Source organism: Chaetodon trifascialis, chromosome 3 (assembly GCF_039877785.1).
Source record: "Chaetodon trifascialis isolate fChaTrf1 chromosome 3, fChaTrf1.hap1, whole genome shotgun sequence".
NCBI lineage: Eukaryota > Metazoa > Chordata > Actinopteri > Chaetodontiformes > Chaetodontidae > Chaetodon > Chaetodon trifascialis.
In genome coordinates this window covers 1,315,575-1,340,168 of record NC_092058.1, presented here as the reverse complement: position 1 = coordinate 1,340,168, position 24,594 = coordinate 1,315,575, and the positions used below count along the sequence as shown (strand labels likewise).

The window sequence follows — 24,594 nt, the reverse complement described above, 5'->3', positions numbered from 1 at the left end:
TGAAGAGCAGTGAAACAGCGAAGTGAGGCAGAAAAGCAGGAATATAGATATCTCCTCTCAGCCTTAATGGGAAAAACACACTCGCTCGCGGCACCCTCGGCTTCCCCTCCAACATATTTGTAGATCGTCAATGAGCCGAATCTGAACCTCTGTTTGGTGTTTTTCATTAAAGCGTCACGATCTCTGCAGCGCAGACGCTCATGTTCGGCTGTTACCGCCGTCAGCAGCCTGTAAACCAGGAAGGAGTGTGAACTAACGCGCTGCTGGGCTTCATGAGAACAATACATACAGAAAAACACCTGACTGATTTTATGGTTTAAGTAACCAAAGCTGTCAAAGTAAACGAAGAGGAGGGACAAGTGCAATATCTCTGTCTGAACTGCATGAAATGACTAGTATAGTATCTCAGTGTTGTATGTAAGTGCAGTACTTGCAGACATTCAGAGCTTAAACCCGCTGCTGAGTCACTCAGAGGTCATTTCTGGGAACATTTGTGGTTCAGATATGAGGATTTGTTGTTTGCTGATGCTTCAGTGGATTCAGATCTGTGCTCTTTACCTTCGTTTAAGAACTATTCTGCTTCTTTTCAGAAATTCAGTTTGTCTCCACTTAATTTTTTATGCTGTTTCCAGCGTGAGTCACATAGACGTCTCTGTCCCCGGTTCGTTTGTCTCTGCTAACACAGGATGGAGACTTATTATTCTGACCTGCCACAACAAAACAAACTGCTTCAGTCCCACGTCAAGCTGGTGTGATCATGCTCTGGTGTCCAGGTTGTGAGGTTGTGGCTGTTAGTGATTTTTAGTCAGAACGGCACAATAACTACACGTCATTAGTAAGATAGAGGTGGTGTTGGGTTGTTGTGCAGTCAGTTTTGGGTGGAGCTGCGTTGTTGTGTGTGAACAGTGGAACCAAAGAGGAGGTGAAGCACTAAACAGCTGAACACTGACTGCATGAGTTACTGCCTGTGATGGATGGATGGATGGATGGATGGATGGATGGATGGATGGATGGATGGAGGGATGGATGGAGGGATGAGCCGGAGAGAGGCGTGGCGGCTAAAGGCTGTTTTATGAACAAAAGGTCGCTGCGTTGACCTCTCAACAGTCAACATGTCCATCAGATGTCATACGTCCTTGAGCGCGACACTGAACTGTTAGCTGTCCGCCTCACCGCCTGAAATAAACAGTGGTGGCGACGTGTCGTTAGCTGCTCTGCAGGGACGCTGACGAAATGTCCCACATTCAGTATGTGCTCGTATGTTTTTGGAATAATGTGCAGCTAAAGTGACACCTGTCCAGGTGGTCAGAGTGATTTCAGCTCTGCTCTATGGAAGATTTAAAACGCCTGAATAAAAACAAATCAGACAGAGAATTACAGTGAAATGTAGTCTCATTTGTGCTATGTATTTCCTTTTTATGGTTGCATTAAGTCAAGGTCACACATTTAATGCGACTTTTTGTCTGTAATAACTGCATTTTCCATTAAAATGAAATCAGATTTTACTGCTGTCCAGCAGAGGGCAGCACAGAGCCAAGAGTGCCGTCATTAGTTTTAACGTGGAGGTGAAGCGGACTTTTCTTTCTTTGTAACAATCATCTATGCCAAGATGGAGTTGACCAATCACAACTTGCCGGTAGGACTGTGGGCGGGGCTAATCATTGCTAACAGAAGCCATGACAGGCGTTTACTGTACAAGTCTGAATAATGGAGCCGGTGACGTCTCCAGTACTCACATCGTTTGGAATGAGGAGCTCCTGAGACGTGGTTTGGGAATTGGCGTCCACCCCTGAGAGAGAGAGAGAGAGAGAGAGAGAGAGAGAGAGAGAGAGAGAGAGAGAGAGAGAGAGAGAGAGAGAGAGAGAGAGAGAGAGAGAGAGAGAGAGAGAGAGAGAGAGAGAGAGAGAGAGAGAGAGAGAGAGAGAGAGAGAGAGTATTTTATTCTTCCTTTCACTCTTTTCCTCCTTTCCTCCCTCCCTTCCTTTCCTTCTTCTTTACTTTTCCTTCGCCTTCCACAGGAAGTGGTGTGGTCACAGCGAGCTAAACCAGCAGTGCTTCTGATAGAGAGTGTGCGTGTGTGTGTGTGTGTGTGTGTCACCTCGAGGACTGATGAGTTTTATCCCTGACATAATGGAATAATCATCCATCCATATCCCACCTGATAACTCGCTCGTCTTCGTCTCTGCAGCGTTTGTGTGAAACGTCTCTTTAACGCTGCAGGAAGTCATTTTCAAAGTGTGAACGGACTTAAAACAAGCTGCAGTTCACACACTTCTCACAAGAAGTGCTCAGATCTTCATTCAGGTAAAAGTAGAAATATTGATTTACATGCAAAATCCTGCATTCAAATAAAAGTACAAGAGTAAAAGTACTGACTGTGCACATAATGATTGATGCATTAACGTGTTCATCACTGTAACGCTGCAGCTGGTGAAGGTGGAGCTGCAGGGGACTTCTGAATTCCCCCAGAGATCAATCATTTTTCACCTTAACCTACAGTGATATACATTCATGTACTTATTGATCGGTTTGTATTAATCTGCATCTGCAGTGTAACTTAAATAAGCTGAAACCAAGCTTCCAGTAACGTTTACTGTCTCTAAAATAAAACAAAGCTTCCAGTAACGTTTACTGTCTCTAAAATAAAACCAAGCTTCCAGTAACGTTTACTGTCTCTAAAATAAAACAAAGCTTCCAGTAACGCTTACTGTCTGTTGAAACGTTTCCGTCACAGCGAGACGCTGTCTTGACTGACGGCAGCAGCAGAAAGATGGTCTGCATTTGAAAAGATGAATCCAGAGCATGTCGGATAAAATGAGAACATTTTTACAAACATCTTCTGTGTTTCTGAGACATGAATGATGAAACTGGAGGCAACGACACTTTTTTTCTGATATGGAAATAAAACGTTTGAATAAAACTTTATTTTTTATGTTTTGGTTGAAACTGAGCTGCTGCAGTTTTTGTGTCAGAGGACAAAAAATACTGAAGAGACGTGATAACAAAGAGACTTCAGAGTGAAATGTGGACACACACACACACACACGCACACACACACACACACACACACACACACACACACTATCACTGATGTCTTTAATACACCTTTGCTGCAAATATGAAGAGTTCTGAAAGTAACTGAGTACATTTACTCAAGGACTGCATTGGAGTAGATTTCTGAGGTACTTGTACTTGATTATTTCGATACTTCTACTCCTCTGCATGTATTTGACAGCATCAGTTAATTGTTACCTTACAGATTCAGATGACACACACAAAATACACTCAGCTCATAAATTCTACTGTTGTGGATTAGGATAAAGTAATTAAAATGAGCTCCAGTGACATTAATGCAAATTAATGCATCGCTAATTAGAATCCAGTACTACAGTATCATTGGTTCTGAACTGGACCATTCAGCTTAATGAGTACTTTTACACACAGTACGGTGTATTTGTACATGTGCATTTCGATGGTAATACTTTTCTGCTTTTGATTAAGGTGTTGAATGCAGTACCTTCACTTGTAAGAGTATTTTTATTTAATTATATTTTTTTAGTTATTTTTATTATTTTTGTAGTGTTGCTACTTTTAGTGAAGTGGAAGATCTGAGTACTTCTTCCCTGCTGGATGTGAGATACATGTACTTCACTCATGTACTCATGACATGTACATGTACTGTCAGCTCAGTAACTTGTCTGTCAGCCTGCAGTGGACTCATGTCTCACCTGTTTCAGCTCCTTCATCATCTGTGATGTGAAAACATCACATTCACACAGTCAGACAGTCAAGTATATGTCCTGCATAAAGCGTGTGTGTGTGTGTGTGTGTGTGTGTGTGTGTGTGTGTGTGTGTGTGTGTGTGTGTGTGTGTGTGTGTGTGTGTGTGTGTGTGTGTGTGTGTGTGTGTGTGCGTGTGTGTGCGTGTGTGTGTGTGTGTGTGTGTACCTGGGAGAACTTGTGCAGCTGATTGGCTGATGGGGGCCAGGCCCTGTTGCTGCATTGACAGCTGGTGGAGCTTTGCTAACTGAAGAGAGAGAGAAGTGAAGATAACGGCCGTTAGCGTCGGTGAGTCACAGAAAACACCAGCTGAACGGTGAAAGTGTGTCTCGGTCACTCGTTTCTTACCTCTGAATGTGGAATGCCGTAGTGACTCTGTACTGCGTATGTCTGCGGTAGAAAAGGAGAGAGGGAGTGTGGTTAAAGTCCAGGTTTGCACTCATGGGCCAGTATTTGATAGATTTTTCGTACTGTAACACAGATCATCACAGGAAGCCCTGAAGTAGCCGTTACTTCTGTACATCCCATCTGTACACTGTATGCACTGTAAAGAAGTACTTTTTTGTTGTACCATCAGGATTAATGCTTCCCAATGCTCCACTTTGCACAGAGACGCTACAAGAGTCACTAAAAAGACGAGAGGAAAACAACTTCCACTCGATCACCCGTCCCGACTGAATCCTCGCCGCGTCTCCTTGTTAGAGTCTGTTTATCTCGCCAGGATCATGATTTAAAGGTTTTAGAGGCCGTCCCAAATCCCAAACCCAACTTCAAAGAGAGGGAGCGCTTCCATAGGCTGTGTGTGTGCGTGTGTGCGTGCACAGCCTCGCTGCACTGGAGATACCTCCCTGAGCTTCACCACACCTTATATAACAGATTTCAGAGTTGTTATCCTTGACGCAGACTGCATTGCCACTGCCGCTGAACTTTGGACTCCTGTTGCTAACTCAGGGATTTGGAGGAACGGCTGTTTGCTGAAAAGAGCTCCCACCAGGCGTCTGAACGTGATACAACAGTGATCGACCTGCCTGTGCCGTATCGTAACGCCTCTCCTTCATCTGTAGATATGCCACGACTATTTATACACGCTGCAAACCTGGAGGGCTGCATCGCACGCCTGAATCCAAACGCTCCGCGCACACCGGGACCAAAAAAAAAAAAAAAAAAAAAGCCAAATACGCATATATTTTCACTGCTGGCTTAAAGCAGACCCATCAGAGGTGCAGCAGCAGCAGCTCCAGCACTGCTGTTACCTCCGAGGAGGACGTCACTGCTTCTGGACAGAAACTCTCAGAGTGACGCCTGGTTCTTCTTCTGTGGTTACAAGTAAAAGTGGATCTTAACTGAGGGAATCACCCCAGTCAGAGCCGCCAGGAGGTGGCGCTGCGTTGTGCTTGAGGTTGCGTGAGATATGGAGGAGACACGTGCCGTCTTGAGCGGACCGAAACTTTCATTCTCAACTTGATGGACGTCTCCTCTTAGTCTCACCAGGTGACATGAGCTGGTCCTCATTTGTTATTTGTTCATCTCAAACCAGCAGCGTGATGTTTGACAGATGTGTTCATTGTCAAGAGCTTTTAGGATCGATTCAATGAATCATCTGCTGTTTTCATTTTTAACACGCGAGCAGCCATGTTTGCTGAAATCTCCTCTGTAAATGCTGCATTAGGAAATATCACCGTGTGATTGAGGTGTTACTACACACACAGATGTTTGCTGCTTTTTTCTGCATGTCATTAGCCGCCATGCTCGGCTGACAATAATCAGCTTATAAAACAGAATCACTGGACATGATGTATGTTGAACAGCACACGCCTTTAACAGCCTGTTTGCTCTCCTGGATGTCGTAATTAATCTGCTGGCCTTCAGGAACGTCTTCATCAGTGTTAATGACGGTTTGTGGAGCTCAACATCAGGCATGCTAATGACCCTCAGATGCTAACAATACGTATATTAATTAACAATACACAGCTCTCATGAATATGCAGCAGCGTCTTAATACAGCAGGGATCAGAGAGGAAACAACAAACAGACCTTCAGTCTGAATCTGTGTGTGTTTGTGTCTCAAACAAATAAACGATAAAATCATCAGATCACATTTTTAATGGAATTCTTAAAAAACTCTGATCTGCTTCATTTTCTGCCTTCAGCTGTTTTCTACTAACATTTACACTCCTCATACATAATATATCAATAAGATAATCTGCCATAAAATATACAAATCAACAGTGTTTTAACCCTGTACTTAAAATAAATAAATAAAAAAGCAGGAACTGTATCTGAACCCAACCGTCAAAATTCTCTCTTTTGGGCTGAAATGAATGAAATTGTGCAATTTAATGAACAGAGTTTAACACAATTAGTCAGAATGGCATTTTAATTTTTCTTATTATTGTGAATTATTGCATGACTTTTTCTAAAAACTGGAGGTTGAGTGTAAAATGGGATGCAAATAAACTGAAGTCCTTTGATCCCTAAAGGCCAATCAAAACACTTAAACGTAGAAGTAAAAGGTAAAAATAACGTGTGTGATTAGCTGTGTGTGTGTGTGTGTGTGTGTGCGTGCGTGTGTGCGTGTTGGAGGATTTTCGTCATATCTTTTCATTATGTGGACGTTTCTGAGTAACGTTGCTGCAGCGTTCTGTCTGTCCGGCTGATAGCATCTATAGAAATCCTCACAGCTCGAGTCTTGAAATAAAGATTAATATTAAACCGCGGAAACGTCTCTGAGAGCTGCAGATGAATCTGTCAACGGGAAGCGAATGAGTGATTTTAGCAGAAATGTAGACGTAAATAAGACGAATCCTCATCCCTCCCTCCACGTCTGCGGCCTAAATAATGAATAAACAGCATTAATCGCCTCACGCAGCCACTTAGCTCGGCGCTAACCCTCCCTCCATCCCGTCCTCTGTCACTCTGCCTCGTTTCCTCCACATCCTGCTCCTCCTCTCTCCTCAGCCTTTTCCTCTTCTTCAGCCACCTCTCCCTCATACCTCTTCTTCCTCTTCTTCTGTCTTCCCCTCGCTACAAAAGGCTTCCAGGTGAGGTAAGGAAGCCTGTGGCGGCCATACTGGAGGCACTCGCTGGGGAAGGCTGTCTGTAGAAAGGTTAATTCTTCTGATCGTCTCACTGTTTGATAAAAACACTTTTCAAGCCAACGATGCAAACGATGAAGAGCGCGACGTAAAGCTGTAGCTAGCTTGGATGCTGCAGGCTAAACGTGGAAGATGCTAAACACCTTCATCCTGTTTGCTTTCCATGTCGGAGGTTATTTAGCCAGACTCTGGACTGTCCTACCGAGACAAACAGCAGAATCACTCGTAAGTGACCTAAAATGACACGAGGTGGCATCGCCCTCTATTGGCCGTGGTAGTTATGACGGGAGCGCAGGAGGACGCCACAGGGTGGGATGGTTTTCTGCCTAAACCTGAGCAAACCTTTACTTTTGTTCAACAGAAGAGTCATTTTCAAAGGAGCAGACACGTGACGTCCTGCTGATAGAGACGTCTCCGCATCGTTTTAAAGGGCAGTTACATTCAATGGAGCTCCTGCTTGAATGTGAGAGCAGAGCTACTGTCCAGAAATTCAGAGATACTCATGTTTAAATAGTCTTTGCCAGTTTTTTGTAGTAGGGGGAGTCACTGAGTCAAACAGCCCCTCAGGAAACCTCTCTGCTGACTTTAAGTGCACAGGTAACACAGGTAACACAGTTTGTCAGCAGCTGAAATGTGGAATTAACTGCACATTCACACCAAATCTCAGACATGTCTCGTCCTGATCCAGCTGTGAGTCTGCAGCAGATGTGGCTGTGACGCTCTCCTCCCTCACTCCTCCCCCGGCCTGTCCCTCTCTGCTCCCATCAGCCATGCTGCTGCAGAGGCCGACGCTCCGGAGGCGCTGAGCCTGACGGACGGCGTTTGTCGGCTTTGTCTCTGAACACGTACACTTCATCTGCATGGAAGTCAGTCAGCTACCTTTGTGTGTGAGCTCCGTCAGTCTGAATCTGTCTCCAGGTCAGTCAGTGTGTCGCGTGCTCTAGTTTTAGTGCTGCCTCTTCATCAGTGAGTCAGTCTGTCACTGAGCGTTTGTTTGCAGTTACACAATCAACCAGAGCTTAAAGTCAGCTCGTCCTGAAGGCTGCAGACGGTTACTCAGGAGCTGACAATCATCAAACTGTCTTTCTTTTTCTAAATTTTCCATCTAAACATTCCCAGAATGCTGTCAGATCATTGGGTCAAAGATGTTGTGAAATCCGATTCTGATGATTTTTGCCAGCTGACATTTTAAACCTCAGACTCAATAAAAATAACAGCCCATTATATAATAGATCAAATCTCAACAGTTTAACTTTATTGTTTCCATTATTTTGTCGTTCTGCACTTTAATCTGTGACCTCATGTTCAGCTCACATTATCCATTGCATCTTGTGCAGTTCTTAATATTTGTTTTCAGCTGTGTTTATTATCCATACTGGCAGCAGTATTTCTGTGTAACTGTACATATTGTACATGTACACAGACTCGTGCAGTTCAACATATGGCCGTGGTAGTTTTCTCAGAAGAATATTGGTAGTAGTGTTTTTATAGCAGTAAGTGTTTTCACAATCTGTACGCATACATTATGCATCCTCTTTATTTTGACCCTTCTGTGCCACCGTTTTTCTGTTTTTCTGTTTTAATACTTGCTGGCTGTAACGACTTAATTTCCCCGATGTGGGATCGATGAAATCAGTGTGAATGATTTGCTGCCGTATGTTCACGGCGCCCTCTCTCAAACATGAGCGGGCCCTCTGGTGTCACCTGACAAGCTTCATGTGATTAACTGCCTTCAGGAGCATCTCGAGTTCACACCCTGTCTCAGCTCCGAACGACGCTCCTGTTATTAGATGGTGACCTTGATCTCTCCATAGCCTCAGACGCAGTGTTTAACTGTGTGTCAGTGTCTATGAGCAGATAATGAAAACAGTCCAACAGAGACCATTTCATCAGTCTGTGGGGTTCACTGAAGTCAGATCCTGATGATGACGATGTTCAACCAGTAGATCTGTTAGTGTTACCTGAGCAATCAGAAAAATCATCATTCAGTCTGTCAAATCAATCAAACACTCGATCGATGAGTAAGTCAGTCCTCTGCTCCGTCAGCCCCTCACAGTCCCGGTTTAGCCTCTCTGCGTAGCGCTAATATTAGCTGGCAGTGACAAACTGCCGTGCCATCGTTCTCAAAGACGCTGGAAAAACAACACTTACAATGGAGCGCGAGGACTTCAGCGGGGATATTTACAGTTTGGACGAGGCCCTGAAATGACCATCACTCTAAGACGCCACAGTTATGGAGATGAAAAGTATTTAAATGTATGAGGAACTTGGCCCGAGGCCCGAGGCCTGAGGCTCCACTGACATGAAATAAATGTGGAAGTGCCGACTGAGGGTTTAGCGGCGCGTTGAAGGCCATTTGGCTAACGACAGCGACTCGCTCGCTGCTGGCAGCTGACCTCAGTTATGGATGATCTAAACATCCTGCTTTGCCCTTGACATGAAAGCTATTTGTGCAGCAGTGTTTACAGAGTACATTTCATTAAATTCATGCTGAAACAGTTGCAGGTTGAAAATGAAAAACAGCATATTCTTTTTGAGAAACTCTAATTCATGATTTTGGGTAACTCAAAACATAAACGCGATCATATCTTCAAAAAGAAAAATAAACATCTAAAAGCCAAAAGAGCAGATTTCACTGCATGAACCTGAGCCGACCTGCACTGATGCACTGCAGCTCCCACTCATCACGTGTCCTGAAGCAGCTCCAGCAAAACCTGCACAGATTCAATCTGCCTGTTTCCTGGTGCAGGTGCAGTTCACAGAAAGAGTAAACACACCCTGAAGTGGTGCGAGGACCCCCCCGTCAGCACATTCAAAAGGACAGGGGGGTGGATGGGGGGTAAACATCTGTTAGTGAGAGACCCTGCGGGGGTGTGGGAACACGGGGGACACACAGAGGCTGGGACAGGGACGAGTATTCCTGCTGTGCTGGTAGTCGGCGCTAACTGGCCGTGAGCTGCCGCTGCTGCACAGGAAACAGGAAGTCAGCCGAGCTTTTTGTCGCCATGAGCACGTTTACGCCTCTTTGAGAACGGGGGGGCGGGGCATGCCAGCGTGTAGTCATAGCCCTGCTGTTTAGCATGGTTAGCATTCCTGTTCATCAGCTCATGTGTGCATTTGTGAAGCTAATGCTACCAGCAGCTGTGATGAGCCGCCCTGATGACTCTGGTTATACTCTGTGAAAAGAGCGGATCAGGCTATTTGATGGAGTGCAGCTTGTCCCACAAATGAAATCATTAAAACTGACCAGCTCAGTCATAGTTGATGGCTGTTTTACCGGAAGATATGAACATAATCCATTTTCTTTTAGCCTCCTCCTGCTTTCAGAGTGGTCGGACACCACGTGAGGAAGGTGGTCATAATCCTGAACAGATGCGTTTCGAGGCGGCCGACTCCTCTCTGCGTTTAACAGCCGTTAATCTCAGCAGGAAGAATAAAACTGATGTGGCTGAATATTTGCTCCACCCTCTCTCTCCACTTTTATCTACGTCTTACATCTCTGTGTTTTCACGGCCTTGGCCTTAACTCCACCTCGGTGAGCGCGTCCCTACATTTTCTCAGCAGTGATATTTATTGAGCGTCTCTGTGCAGAGGTGTTAATCTGGGATCCTTGACCGCTCTGACCATCTGCTTTTACGACGCCATCGCTGGCTGCAGCGTGTGATTGAATCCAGGTCCTCTGGCTGGAGGAAAGTGGCCGTTTACCTCCACGGCTCAGGGCACCGTGTGACGAGATTTCATCCAAAATTAGATAAAGATCAAATGATTTGAGCATGAGGCCGTATTGAGAAGGAGAATTTAAGCGCTGTGTTGACCAAAAAACGACACTGAAGGATAACTTTAAGGCAGAGTTTGACCCCTGCTTTTATACTTCTGGTTGATGTAACATGTTGGCAGATGAAAAAAGGCAGACACGAAGTGACCTTCGACCCTTGCCCCTTGCCCCCAGACGGCCATACTCACTTGCTGCAGGTCCACTCCTCCCTGTGCCACAGAGAACAGGGGGTGAGAGCCAAAGTCTGACGCCTCGAACACCTTCGGTCGACACAGAGAGACACAAGCAGAGTCAACACGACAGTCAGAGCTACATAGCATCAACATTTACACACACGATGGTGGTCCATAGGGACCCCTCCTCCCCCTGGTGTCCGTGTTTACGACCTCAGTTAGAAGATGAAGCTGAACTGAAAAAAGGATCAACCTCTGCTCTTTGGAACAGTGACGTTAGCTGATGTGTTAGCCTGCAGGGCCTCTCTCTCGTCTGTCCTGGTAATCAGCCACTTACAGGATTGTTTGAGCTTAATATTGTCTTCAGTAAATACCATTTAACCCTCATCCTGATGTCTTATTCTCAGACGGACAGATGGAGCAGACTGTGTGAAGGAGGCGGGACTGTAGTGGAAGCACTGGGTGTCAGGTGTGACTGAGTGAAAAGGTGTAAATGTGTCAGGTAGGAGGCTCTTTAGCAGAAATGAGCTGAGGGCCCCGCAGAGGTCAGGACTGCCTTTGTTTTTCAGCCTCAATTCAAAAGCTACTGTACCGCCTGGTGACAGCGAGCTGCTGAGGAAACCACGTCCTCGTCTGTGGAGGATCTCCATGATTTTCTCTGATCGATCAGAGCAGACCAGCATCCTGCTTCACGTGTTCCCAACAAAGAGTGAGCGAAACGAGCCAGCGCACAGTCACTGTCCTCTCATGATATTATGGACAAAATGTCTTTGTATAAAACGCGAGGTCTAAGCTACTTTATGGTAAACAAACATTAGATTCAGTGAAACGGTGTCGAAGCTAAACTTTCAGACCTGCTGAAGAAGAGAGCTGCGACGAATCAGGAGCAATCAGGAAAAGGTGGAAGCAGCACCTGTCGTGGGGCAACACCGAAGTACTACCCCCGTCCATGTTCCCCGGGTCCCCAGGAAAGCTGGCGGGGAAGACGGCGGACTGACGGCGGTTGAGCTAACGGCTCGTGAATCTCAGGCAGTGGTTTTATTTCACTGCGCCAGTTTTAGTTCATGCAAGAGGGCTGAGTACTCTATATACAGTATACATGATGTGTGTGTGTGTGTGTGTGTGTGTGTCCACACTGAGCTTTGTGGGCAGCAGTTGTGACAGCGTGGCCGAGGACCATGTCTGAACAGATGATGAGTGCTGGTCCGGACTGATGCGTCCGAACAGGGACGCGATGTGAAAGCAGCTGGTGGAGGAAAGTAATGAGTATTTCCACCACATGTCTGTCTGTCTGTCTGTCTGTCCTGACCTGCTGTTGGCCGTCTTTCTGTCCCCTGAGGAGGTCAAATGAGTTTCTGTAGAAGCTGCCCTTTCAAGGAAGAACCTATCTCTGAGGATTCATTATATAATAACATGCTTTATTGATCGGTTGTCTTGTACATTTTGCACTTTGGATCAAACGTCTTTCTTGGCTTAAACTGAGCGACTGCTGGAATTCCTTGTTATTCGCTTGCTGTGTAAGTTTATGTCAATCGGGATCAATAAAGTCTAAGTCAATGTATTAACACAAGATGACATCAAGATCTGAGTAATTATGACCAGAAAAGCAAAAATCCCTCTGTCCAGTCAGTGAGTCAGCGGCTCAGGTGTGAAAGTGTTCTGATCTGAAGGTCAGAGTTCATGCCTCACATCTCATCATTTCATCCTCTTATTAACAAAAGTTTCTCTTTGCTGAGCCGAAATAATTCAAATCCAATCATCCAAGAGAGATAAAAAGCTCATTTAGTTTGCTGTTTATTATCATTGCAGCAGATGAGCGAGAACAGAAGTGAATGAGCAGTTTATTGATCCCTGAGGGGAAACAGTCGCAGCCGACCGCCTCCAGACTGCTGAGGCCCGACTGGATGCTTCAGGTCGTCAGAGTCATGAATATTTTAGTCTGCTGATCCGTCATTTCACATCCGTCATCAAAACCACAAAAACACACTTTCTGAATTAGTGTTTTTACAGGGCAGTCAGACGGTTGTTTGTACAGCACAGACTCAAAGGCTTATCATCAGGAGAGATGCATTAAAAACTGAAAAACAATGAAATATTTGACTGATCAGACACGCAGTGATGCAGTAACACGAGGCTTAAAGCAGGAAAGCAAAGGGCGGCCGAGAATCACTACCGCTGACACACTGATCACCTGACGGACTGATCAGCTGACACACTGATCAGCTGACGGACTGATCAGCTGACGGGCTGATCAGCTGACGGACTGATCAGCTGACGCACTGATCAGCTGACGCACTGATCAGCTGACGGACTGATCAGCTGATGGACTGATCAGCTGACGCACTGATCAGCTGACGGGCTGATCTGCAATGTGGCTGCAGAGTTTAACGCTTTGATCAGTCGGCGGCTGAAGCTGGAACATCTTCACGATCATCAGCATCGCAGCTAAAAGCAGTGGTTCGACCAGCGGACGGCGTCTCAGATCAAGGTCGTTCAGTGATGTTTGAGGGCAGCACTTTATTGTCCGTCATGAAACTAAGCTGACGGCAGTGTGAAGAGAACTTGAGGATGGGCTCAGGTCTCGTTAAAGGATGTTCTGAACGTGCGGCTACAAGAGGACGCCACCACAGTGTCTTCAAATCTGTCTGGACGTGAGACCTTTAATCCTTTAATCCTTACATTCTTTCATTCTCGCTGTTTGTTTGAGGTGATAAAATGCTGATTCAGGTATCGCCTTCAAGTGGCTGCTGCTTAAACCTGAGTCTGTTTGAACATTTCTAAGTCGAGCTTTACATTATAGATCTGAAATTAAGCCGAACAGCGACACACACTCACACACTTACACACACACGCTGTGATGCTCCATGACGTTGAAAATGACCTTGCTTTACTGAGTCTAATATTGATTTTGAAGGTCGGAGGCTGAAACAGGAGCTAAGCTGAAGCTCCATTTCAACATGTCCTCCATATTGGGGACATTTGTCCCACTGTCGACGACCGCGACACCTCAGAGCCTCTCCTGTTCATCCACAAACAGCCAAACGCCCAGACAGGGACGCAGAGAGGTGTCCACGGGCAAGTCAGTCTCCAAACAATCGCCGTCACAGTCCAATGACGTGTGACAAGGACGGGTGGATCTCTGAGGGAAAATCATCCGCAGTTGAACTGACCGAATGACAACCTGCGTACCGCCAAGCTCCGATGCACACGGCCACATCCAGCCAATTAAACGTCAGAGTCTGTGTCCCTGAAAACTTCTCAGAGCTCAGGGTGCTTTGGAAAACCTGCAGGGAAAAGTTGTTAAAGATGCAGGATTTTTGGAACTTTTGGTTTGTGAAACTCGAGATAATTGAGGCTAAACCAGGTCAGTGGCGAACATCCAGGAAAGGAAGTCTGACGTGTGTCATCGGGCCATGAAACGTCATTTAGCACAGTAACATTCAGTTATAAATTGATATGAATAAAGGTCATCCTGATTTTTACTCCAATCACATGATCTAACCATCTGTCAGTGTGTGAGGATCAGTTATTGGTACAAACATCCTCCGCTCTGAGGATGTTAATAAGGAGTTAATTATTGTGACAGGCCGCCGCAGCAGCTGGAGGAAGCATCGTTTACATGGTGACGCATGTGATTTCCTGACCAAAATAAAAATGCAGAGTATCACGAGTCTCAGGCTCTGAACGTCATGAAGAGAAGCAGGAAATCAGCAGAATCAGGTCGTCTCAAACTCGACACACATCGTTTCCTGTTTGCAGCCGACGGTCAACAACAAACGTCCCCAAACCTTCATGAAGTCAGACCAAATCTAATCAACCAAAACCAAACTTTAACCACAGCGTTATCACACTATAGAGCAGATTAAAGCAATAATAATCTGATGCTGCCATTTTACGAGGTGCTCTCTTTATTTCAGTCTGTCCTCATCCTGAGGTGACTGTTAATAAACTCGACTTGAATGTAAAATGTCCAAAATCAAAGTCAAATTCTGCAGTGGAATAAAATTAAAATTTCTTGCAAAACCAGAATCAACCAATGATTCCTCTGCTGTGGAGGAGGAGGATGCTAATGATGAGTATTCATGCTGAAGATGATCAGGGTATCACAGCTGGTGAACACACACACACACACACACACACACACACACACACACACACACACACACACGCCTTGCTGATGAGTAGTGCCAATTTGTAATGAATAAACATGAGAAAAACGTCTGGATGTGTGGAGACAGGAGCTGCCATTCACAAGGTATGACCTATCAAACACGTTTGTGTGTGTGTGTGTGTGTGTGTGTGTGTGTGTGTGTGTGTGTGTGTGTGTGTGTGTGTGTGTGTGTGTGTGTGTGTGTGTGTGTGTGTGTGTGTGTGTGAATAAAGCCAAACCATTTGCTCCAACACTCAAACTGCAAACTAAAGCACATCCTCAGACAGTAAATGATGTATCGGCTCGTTCATCCGTTCATTCCTCTGTATTCACCTCAGTCCTCCCCCTCATCCATCCATTATTTCTTCCTCCCTCCTCAGATCCCTCCATCCACCCCCCCACCATCCCCTCCTCTATAAACCTGTTTTCACGCCTCCATCTGTCTTTCCTCCCCTCTCTCACCCTCCTCTCTCTGGACTTGTTTGCCATCTTGTCTTTAACATCTTTCTAACATCTTGTGATGGCACATTTTCTGTTCCCTGCTGTGTTGTTGTGGTTTCTCTGGTCACCCTGATGACGACACAGATCGTCCTCTGTCCTCTTACCTGGTTTCCTGCCAGCAGCACGGTCCCCGGGGTCGGACTGGGTCGGTATGGAATAGTCGCTCCCTTTGGTGGAGACTGAGGGGGAGGAGGAACAGAGGAGAGAGTGAGGAAGGAAGAAGAGTCAGGGTCTGTGCTTATCAAAGTGTCAGAGCAGGAAATCATAATGTGTGCTGATACATGAGAGGTGTCGTGACGACGGCGTGCTTATTAAAAGATTCAGCGTCGGTCGACTTTGTGCGAGACGCAGAGAAGACGTTCTGTCCCCGCAGACGCAGGCGTCCTCACAACCTAAAGCTTTTCATTTGTTCTCGCTTTATTAGAATATTTGTCTGTCTTCAGCCCTGAGGCGCACACCAAGCAAAGCACAACGTTTAACAAACAGCAAAAGAAATGCTGCAAACAAATATTACAGCTGCAATTCTGCAGAAGTCAGAGGAAGCGAGCGCAACCCACAGACGGTTTCCAGCGTTTTCATTGGCTGCACAACGAGGCTGCACACAGGCCGACTCAATCACTTCCTGCTTCCAGTCAAATCACCTGCACTGTAAATTATTCTTATTCCATCTGCCGACTGATCTGTGTATTCGTTTTGTGGAACCTGGTAAAGTTACTTGGCTGTACGCATAAAAACACATTTCAGATTTTAATATTCAAAAGTGCAAACTGTCGCCTTCATAACGTCTGCTTGTGTGTCTCCGTCTCAGCGCAGGGAGCCTCATTCATAACTCAGGTGTGTTTCTGTCGCACGGTAACTTTTATGGTGACTCTGGGACTCCTGATTCCTCCAGGAGGAGCAGAGACGGTGGAGTCACAAACGATCGCTGATGTTCATGTCTGATGTGGTGGATATGATGCAGTTTGTCTGTATTTATGGGCTCATTGACAGACACAGAGCGGCCTTCATTTAGAAAAAGCTCTCGGCTCCTCCGGCAGCAGTGAAGCAGACGTGTCACTGGGCTGTTTTATTGTTCCTGAAGGCTCATTGTTCCACAGCCTCCTGCTGGTTTGTGCAGCTTCTCCTGTTCAGCCTGCAGCTCTTTCTCGCTGGCTCAGGTTTGGGCTTTAGCTCCTGAGGAGGCCGCATGTTCACAGGTGACAGAAACACTGTTCCACACCTGTGTGCAGGTTGTTGTTCCTGCAGCTGGACATCAGCCCTGATCTTTCTCCTGCTTCACTTTCGGTTGTTATCTCGTCCCGTCACGGCTCACGTGGTCTGCTGCATCACCTGAGCTTCCACACCTTCTCCACACACACAGACAGACGTCCAATGAGAAGCTGCGTGCGCCCCCGTCGCTGTCGCTGTCGCTGTCGCTGTCATTAAACTCCGAGAACTTCCTCTGCTGCTCTTCGTCTCTCTGAAACTCCTCGTGTGGTTGAAATCGTCGCTCTTCCTGCACAGCTGCTCATTAAATGCTGCTTTTCAGCTGCAGCTCTGTGATCTACAGTCAGACGATGACTGATGAGGATTTTGTTCGCGGTGACCTTCAGTCATTCATTTAGATATGAAGTTACATCGATACTGTTGTCAAATCCTGCCAAACACACTCAGTCCTCCTTAAATATGTGTGTTTGTGTTCAGCTCTGTTTCCTGGAAATAACATTAAATTATGTTCATACAGAACTAATTTGTTTTCTTAATTCAGTCGTGGTGAGAAACTTAATCGCTGCCTGGTTTGTGTTTACAGGACACAAAGTGAGAGGGAGATGGTGGTTTTCTTTACGTGTTCACGCAGTAAATATGTCTGTTGACTTTTTCTGTATGAAACAGAGATCCTGGTCGTCCTCAGTGCCCGAACATAAAGTCATTATCGTGACCTCGGTTCAGGTCAGAGTAAGGTTGAGGTGAAGGTGTCGGCTGGGTTCGCTCGTGCGGTGCTGGTGCCTCGTCTTGAGATGAGCCTCCGTGAAGAAAATCAATGCACCGTCCTGAGTTTAATTTCAATCTTTGTGAGGACTTTCTGACCTTGAGAGAAAGACGTTTTGGAGATTGAGGACTTCTTGCGATCTCCTTTGTTTCACAGGTTTAAGAAGACTTTCAGGGATAAACTCAGACTAAAGTTTAGTTTAAGATCGGGCTGTTTCGATTCAGACCAGCATGTGGACAGCAGGCTCGAGGGTCAGAGCGTGTCCTGTCCCAGCATGCACTGGGTGGACGGCAGGGAGACGACAGTCCCTCGGACGGCAAACGTAGATGAAAAGATTCCTTCAGTGGGATCAAAGTGGACGAAGACGGACGCTCTGCTTGGCAGTAAAGTCTTTGACAGCACCGACACTTGAAAGGAGTCTCGTCAGGTCAGCGTGTTTCTCTTCTTCCTCTCCTCCTTCCTCATCCCACTTTAAGGTGTCTGGAATATCAATGAGCCTCGCAGCCTTTGATTCCACTGTTTCCGCCTCTAATCTCCAAGACGTAGCTCATCTTAATGGCCGCTGCCTCTCATTAATTACAACACAATCATGAATTATAGATTTGAGTGTTTCCATTCGGAGGATGATTGGACAGTGGACGCTATCTCACACAAACACTTTAATGTGATGGAGGGGGGACAGGTAGACGTCCTCAGAGCTGAAGCAGTGTTTCTTTGGATGAGCCGATAACAGAATCACCTCTGCAGCTCTGTTCACCGCCTCCTCTCACAATTAGCACCAAACTGCATCAGAGAGAGTTTTGTGTCCCGTTTGTCAGAGTTTGATGTTTGTGTCACTGGGTTTTGCACGGCTGTCTGTAACAGTGAGATAGTAAAAAGAAAACGTCCTTGAATTCCGGCTGCAACTGAAACAAGAACAGCAGCAGAAGCAGCTTTGAGATGAGCGCACAGAAACACAGTTTTCTGGAGCTAACACGGAGGAACTACAGGTCTGCAGTCATGCTAGCAGCTTCGTGAGGCTGTGCCTCTTCTGTAGACATTTTCAGCTAAATGCTAACGTCAGCATGCTAACAGGTAGAGTGTCACCAACAGATTAATAGTTTTTTGTGAAGTTTCTTGAAGTCATTTGTGAGTGATTTTCTCCTTCCTGGGATCTTGGCACAAACCATAATAACCAGTTCATGCTGGACCACCAGTGTCCTCATGCATAAGTCCTGATCCAGAACAAATCAGTGAAAGTTTCCCGATGAAGATTTCTGTGAAAGTCGGTGCTTCATGAAATAGTCTGAGAGCTATTTTTACAGAGCGGGTCCTGTTTCTGTTGTCATACCAACGATCCGTCCAACTGCTGAAGGCTGAGCTGAAGATGAAGATGAAGATGAAGATGCTCACTTTTCATCTCTTTCATTTGCAAACTCGCAGCCCATTAAACAGCTACTTTGGACTGTGTTCCTTATTTATTCCTTTTCTGTGTGCCTGATGATGAAGATGACGAAGAGGACTGATGAAAGCGAGGACAGACAGACAGACAGACACACACACACACACACACACACACACACACACACACACACACACGCGCGCACACACACGCACACACACACACACACACACACTCACACACACACTCACAGATACACACCTCCAGGATTACCGTGCAGATGAGTTTAACACATTGGATGATGGCGTCCTGGCTCCCTGATATCGTCACCTCTCTCTCTGTAGAGTTGGGGAGGAGGTCACCTGCCACCTGCACCTGTGCACCTGTCGTCTGCGCGCACACGCACACGCACACACACACACACACACACACACACACACACACACACACACAGAGCCGTTATTCTGGATAAAAACAGTGTACGTTGAGTCCAGCTGAGCTGAAAACACGCTGCTGTCAGAGGCTGAAGGCTGCAGGGGAAACAATGAGGAGGAACTATGGGATGTAAGAACGTTTGTGGTTCTGTTCATAATTCATAAGGTCATGTGTCGCATCACGTATGATCAGACACGGCGAAGTGAGCCGAGTTCAGACAGCCAATCAGAGTGAATGAGCCTGAACTCAAACATCCTCAAGTCTTCCTCTGGAGACGTGAAATACTTCTGAACTTTACATACGTCTGAATTTATTCATTTCATATTTGGCTTCTTCAAACCTTGGTTAGTTAACCCATGTTGCTATGGAAACAAGCCCATACGAGATGCCCGCTGCTTCGTATTCAGCTTAATACGATTTACCTGAGCAGCAGCTTCTGTGGAGCTTCAAGGTCTGACTTCACTCTGCTTTCTGTTCCTGTTTTAATCAGCAGAGACATTTTGATCTGTTCCACGTGGTCTCAGTCTGAGAGACGTCCATCAGAGTCACAGATATATACCATCATGATCGTTACTGATTCTTCCTGCTGGACGGATATTCACAGCCTTTGTGTGGTCAGTGTGAGGTTAATGAACGCCGTGAAGCGCTCGTATACGCCGTCTCGCCGACACTCACCTCTCTGATCTCTTTGATCTTAGAGCCGCCCTTGCCGATGAGAGAGCCGCACTGGCTGGCCGGGATGACCAACCTCAGGGTGACGGGAGGCTTGCTGGTCACCGTACCGTTGGCGACCAAGGCTGCCAGGTCCTGAGAGAGAGAGAGAGAGAGAGAGAGAGAGAGAGAGAGAGAGAGAGAGAGAGAGAGAGAGAGAGAGAGAGAGAGAGAGAGAGAGAGAGAGAGAGAGAGAGAGAGAGAGAGAGAGAGAGAGAGAGAGAGATAGATCTAAATAAGGTGCAGGTGTTTCCCTTCGAGGGCCTCCAGCCTCCACCTGCATGAAGACGTACAGTAAATCTGTCCCTTGTTCTGTCTCGTTCAGTTTGACATCTGCCGCCGTGAGCAGAGGGATTAGCCTGCAAACATCTGCACTAGAATGACTGCAGGAAAACAAACAGCAAATATCACGTTTGCTTTAATTGTAACGATGCTAAATTAGCTTAGGATGCATCGGCGAAACGTAAACCTGAGTCACTGAAGTCACGTCACAGGGAAACAGACGGACGGAACCAGTGAGAGATGTTGATGCAGGAACTCGGTGCGTCTCTTATTCTGCCTCATGATTAACCCTTATTAAGAAACTCGACACTCATCAGTCGTTTGCATGTGTAGAGTCTCAATGCTGGAGGGCGGAAAACGAAGCACTGCATGCTGGGATGAACAGGAAGGAAGTTTAAGGCTCCGCTGTGGAAGTGTTGTTGTTCTGTTGAGGATTTTTAAGCACCGCTTTGCTCGTGTTCAGCAGAACCTTCAGTGTGTGAATGATTATGGTGTGTTAAAGGTTCCTGTGGAGCTTCTGTCCACTCAGTCGTGTTTGGACAAGCTGTCACCTGAGACTCACCTGAGACTCAATAATTATCACGTCAGAGCTCATTCTTTTCATTTCAGGGATGGAAGGAACTAAAGTGATCCCATAGAAAAAATGCAGGTGAGTCCAGGTAAAAATGGATGATCAGTTAAGTGATTTAAAGTAGATGAAAACAGTCATGATGTGATGAAAACAGCTGTTTTTCCTCATCTTCATCCTTCATCCTTCACAGCACTGAACGTTATTTCATTTTAGGAAAATGCTAAACAGAAACGACCCGAAGGTCGCTGAAGTGACGATAAACTGTTCGTTTGATGAACTCGACGTTTTATTTCAACAGCTCTTAACAGCTCTGATGATGAACAAGATGTTTCCGACGTTAAAATGACAAACAGTCTATCACAAGGCGAGCTAACGAAGACACAGAGACCAAAGGTAATCACGAAAATCGCTGGTAAAAAATTTAATTCAGATGGATGCTTCTTAATCCTTTTTAACAATACAGACAGCCGATAACAACTTCAACACTTCATTCAAGAATAAAAGCTTTCTGACGTCAGAGTTTGTTCATGTTTTCAGATTTAAAATGAACGTAAAGGCAAATGGATGCATCGGCTCTTCTCTCTTTATTAACCCTATTCACACAGAAACAAACAGAAATAAACAGAAAAAAAGAAACAGAAACAAACAGAAATAAACAGAAACAAAAAGAAATAAACAGAAACAAAAAGAAACAAATAGGAAAACAGAAACAAAAAGAAACAAACAGAAATAACAGAAACAAAATGAAACAAACAGAAACAAAATGAAACAAACAGAAAAAAACAAATGGAAACAAACAGAAATAAACAGAAACCAAATGAAACAAACAGAAATAAACAAAAACAGAAATAAACAGAAGCGCCCGCTCTCTTCGTTGTTGTCTTTCCTCACTCATCCGTCATTCGTTAATTCTGATGCACGTCACAGACGCCTCGCTCTCTGACCTCGACTTCCTCTCTGTTTCTACATCTGCGCCTCTTCCACACACACCTCCCTCCTCCTCCTCCTCCTCCTCCTCCTCCTCCTCCTCCTCCTCCTCCTCCTCTTCCTCCTCCTGCGTCGCCACGTCAGACCCAGAAAAATGGTGTGTCATCTTGTAATATTTCCATTTTCTAACATTATCGGCAGTTTATAACATGTTAGCATCTCTAGTTGTTTAGCGTGAACAAAGTAACAAAGGAAAGGCTGGACGTCCTCGAGAGACTGATTTTATGTTTGATATCAAAACATTTTATTTTACTGAACGTCTCTCTGTGAATTGAACTTTCTTTTACTTCCCACCCTCACGCCCTCTGCTGCCGCTCTCTGTCCTGTTTTAATGACTGATGATGCAGAACATCAGCTGGGTTTAACAGCGATGTTTCCTGGATGATTCTGGTGTTTCCACGCTGAGCTGCAGACTTCCACCTTTTCCTCACCCACTATTTATTATTTTATTTCTGCTGTCATCACACAGCTGACTGTGGACGGTCGTGGGCTGCGTTCAGATTAGTGAGGCAGTTTAAATCTGTTTCACGGCTGAATAGTTCTGCTCATTGGAGTGCAACGTCCCCCCGGTACGTCGCGTTTGCCCCCCACATCATGCCCCCCTCCACCACGCAAAATTAACTTTCAGTAAAAAGAAAAAAGGGAGAGTGATTAACAGCGTGAGAGTTCATGGCGAGCAGGTCGGGTTCTGCTCCGACCCGCCGGCCTCAGGGAGGAGCAGCAGGTGGTGGCGAGCGGCCTGAACCTACTGTGTGTCCTGTGGTCACGTCTGTTCTCCCGATTGTTAATTGCTAACGGCTAACAGCTAACGGCTAACAGCTAACTTCCCAAAGCTCCGCAGAGCCACAGCTCTGTCTCTAAACGCTGCATGTACAAATGTCTCACGCTGCCTGTTTTCATCAGTTTTTAGCTGAACTCCTGCTGTTCTTCATCGCACAGCTTCATCTTCACCATCTCCACCCCTCAGCTTCAGTCTATCCTTCATCTCCTCAAACTGCTCTTTCTTATTGTCCATCAGTCAGAAAACGCCTCCTCATCCTCCCTCTCTTTAATTGCATCTCCCGTTTGCAGCTCTTCCTCTCTCCTCTTTCATTTCCTCTCTTTCTCTCCGCTTCTCATTACAAACCTTCTCCCCCTTCGGCAGCTTAAACCTCCCTCTTCCTCTTCCTCTCTGAATCTGCCGTCCACTCATTCTTAAGGCTCTCTCTCTTTAATTAACTCAGGTAATAAATGGCGGCCTAAATCAGCTGTTCTTAATGGGATTGGTTCAGTCAATCAGGCCGAACTCGGGCGTGATGTGAGTGAATGAATGAATGACCAGTGTGAATTTATCTGCATCATCATCATCATCATTTAGATCATGTGTTCATCAGCCTTCTGGTTTCTACACCTTTCAGATTTCTTTCGTTGTCTTCCTCTCTCTCTCGCCCTTCGTCACGATCACGCAGGATGTTGGACATCGTGTTTGTTCTGCAGCTCACGGTTGTTTTAATTATCAGTTAATCTTCAGTTATTTATGTTTGTTCATCCTGAAACTCTCAGTGACTCTTCACGTTAGAAACAGTTTAATATGTTATCACCTGAAACTGAACTCCTCTTCGTCATGATGCTGAGGATGTTTCATCCCTTTTCTTTCTCATAATCTCTTCTTCACTCTCATTAACTTTAGATTGCACTGATCTCCTCCTCTTCCTCTCCACTGAACTCTTCCTCTCTTCATCTCATTCCTGTCATCCTTCACATTTCTCATTTCATAGATTTTTTAATCCCTTCAGCAGCTCATCTTCCTCCTCCTCCTCCTCCTCCTCCTCCTCCTCCTCCTCACATTTTCCTTCCATCAGGATCAGTCTGAGCGAGACCCTCCAGTCCTCCACAGCTCAGACCCCTCTGGTGGAGCTCGGCCTCGTGGGGCCACGCCGATTCTCTTTGAGCTCATCGTAGGTTTTTCTTTTTATCCTGCCTGGATTTATAAACACTGACTGAAATATTACTATGAACCCCAGAGTCCATGTTTTGTTTTTTTCTGGCTGCAGATTTCATTACATTCTGGATGTTCATTATTTCCATTGAGGTGTTTAAAAACAGGCCTGTTTTCTCTTTTTCCACTGAGACGTGTAGAATCTTTAGAAACTTTAGGATCTCTGTTAGAAATTGAAATAAGGTTTTGTGGATTTTGAAAATGTTTGCAGACGTTTCGTATCAACATCAACCAGAGCTCCTGTTTTTATTGACTTATGTTGAAGACGTTGTTCATGTAAACACACATTATGTGTCGTGATCATCCTCCAGCTATCGTCTGGTGAGGATTCAGCCTCCTCTCCTTGTTTACCTGCACACAACCAAAGCTCGCTCAATCGTGATTGGCCCATAAAACTCAGACAACAGAAAACTTCCGGTAGAAAATCTTGTCTTTCGCCTACAGATTCTGGATTCAGACGCTGGTTTCTCTGCGTTGAGATTATTCTCGTGCTGGATTAAACAGCTGAGGGAGCGACAGGAAGTGATCTCATTGTTTCCTGTTCACATCAGAGCTGGATTCAGTTCATGCTAATGCTAGCTCAACATTTCATTCTGCTGCTGCTTCACATTAAAACACCTTAATGTTTAACAAACATGGTGGCTTTTATTGTGAAACAGCCACAGGAAGCTCAGTGTGCTCACTGCTTTTTTAAATACCAGAGTTTGTTTGGCTGCACTGGAAACATCCACCAGCTGCTCCGACGCCGAACCTCTGACGAGGTCGCTGCTCAGCAGGTAACACGGTAACCAGGTGTGTCAGTAATGA

At 45.6% G+C, this 24,594-nt stretch overlaps 1 protein-coding gene across 1 annotated transcript in view; it reads right to left on the bottom strand.

Annotated features, from left to right (window-relative positions):
* The window catches only part of pcbp4 (poly(rC) binding protein 4), a 98,927-nt gene that overhangs the window by 13,232 nt on the left and 61,101 nt on the right, over positions 1-24,594 (bottom strand). Inside the window, exons 7-13 of the mRNA XM_070959944.1 lie at positions 19,934-20,065; positions 19,085-19,213; positions 15,578-15,652; positions 10,838-10,909; positions 4,128-4,169; positions 3,948-4,026; positions 1,737-1,789 (exon numbers count right to left, since the gene is read on the bottom strand). Of these exons, the coding sequence (XP_070816045.1) occupies positions 1,737-1,789; positions 3,948-4,026; positions 4,128-4,169; positions 10,838-10,909; positions 15,578-15,652; positions 19,085-19,213; positions 19,934-20,065 (582 nt within the window). The remainder of the gene's footprint in view (positions 1-1,736; positions 1,790-3,947; positions 4,027-4,127; positions 4,170-10,837; positions 10,910-15,577; positions 15,653-19,084; positions 19,214-19,933; positions 20,066-24,594) is intronic.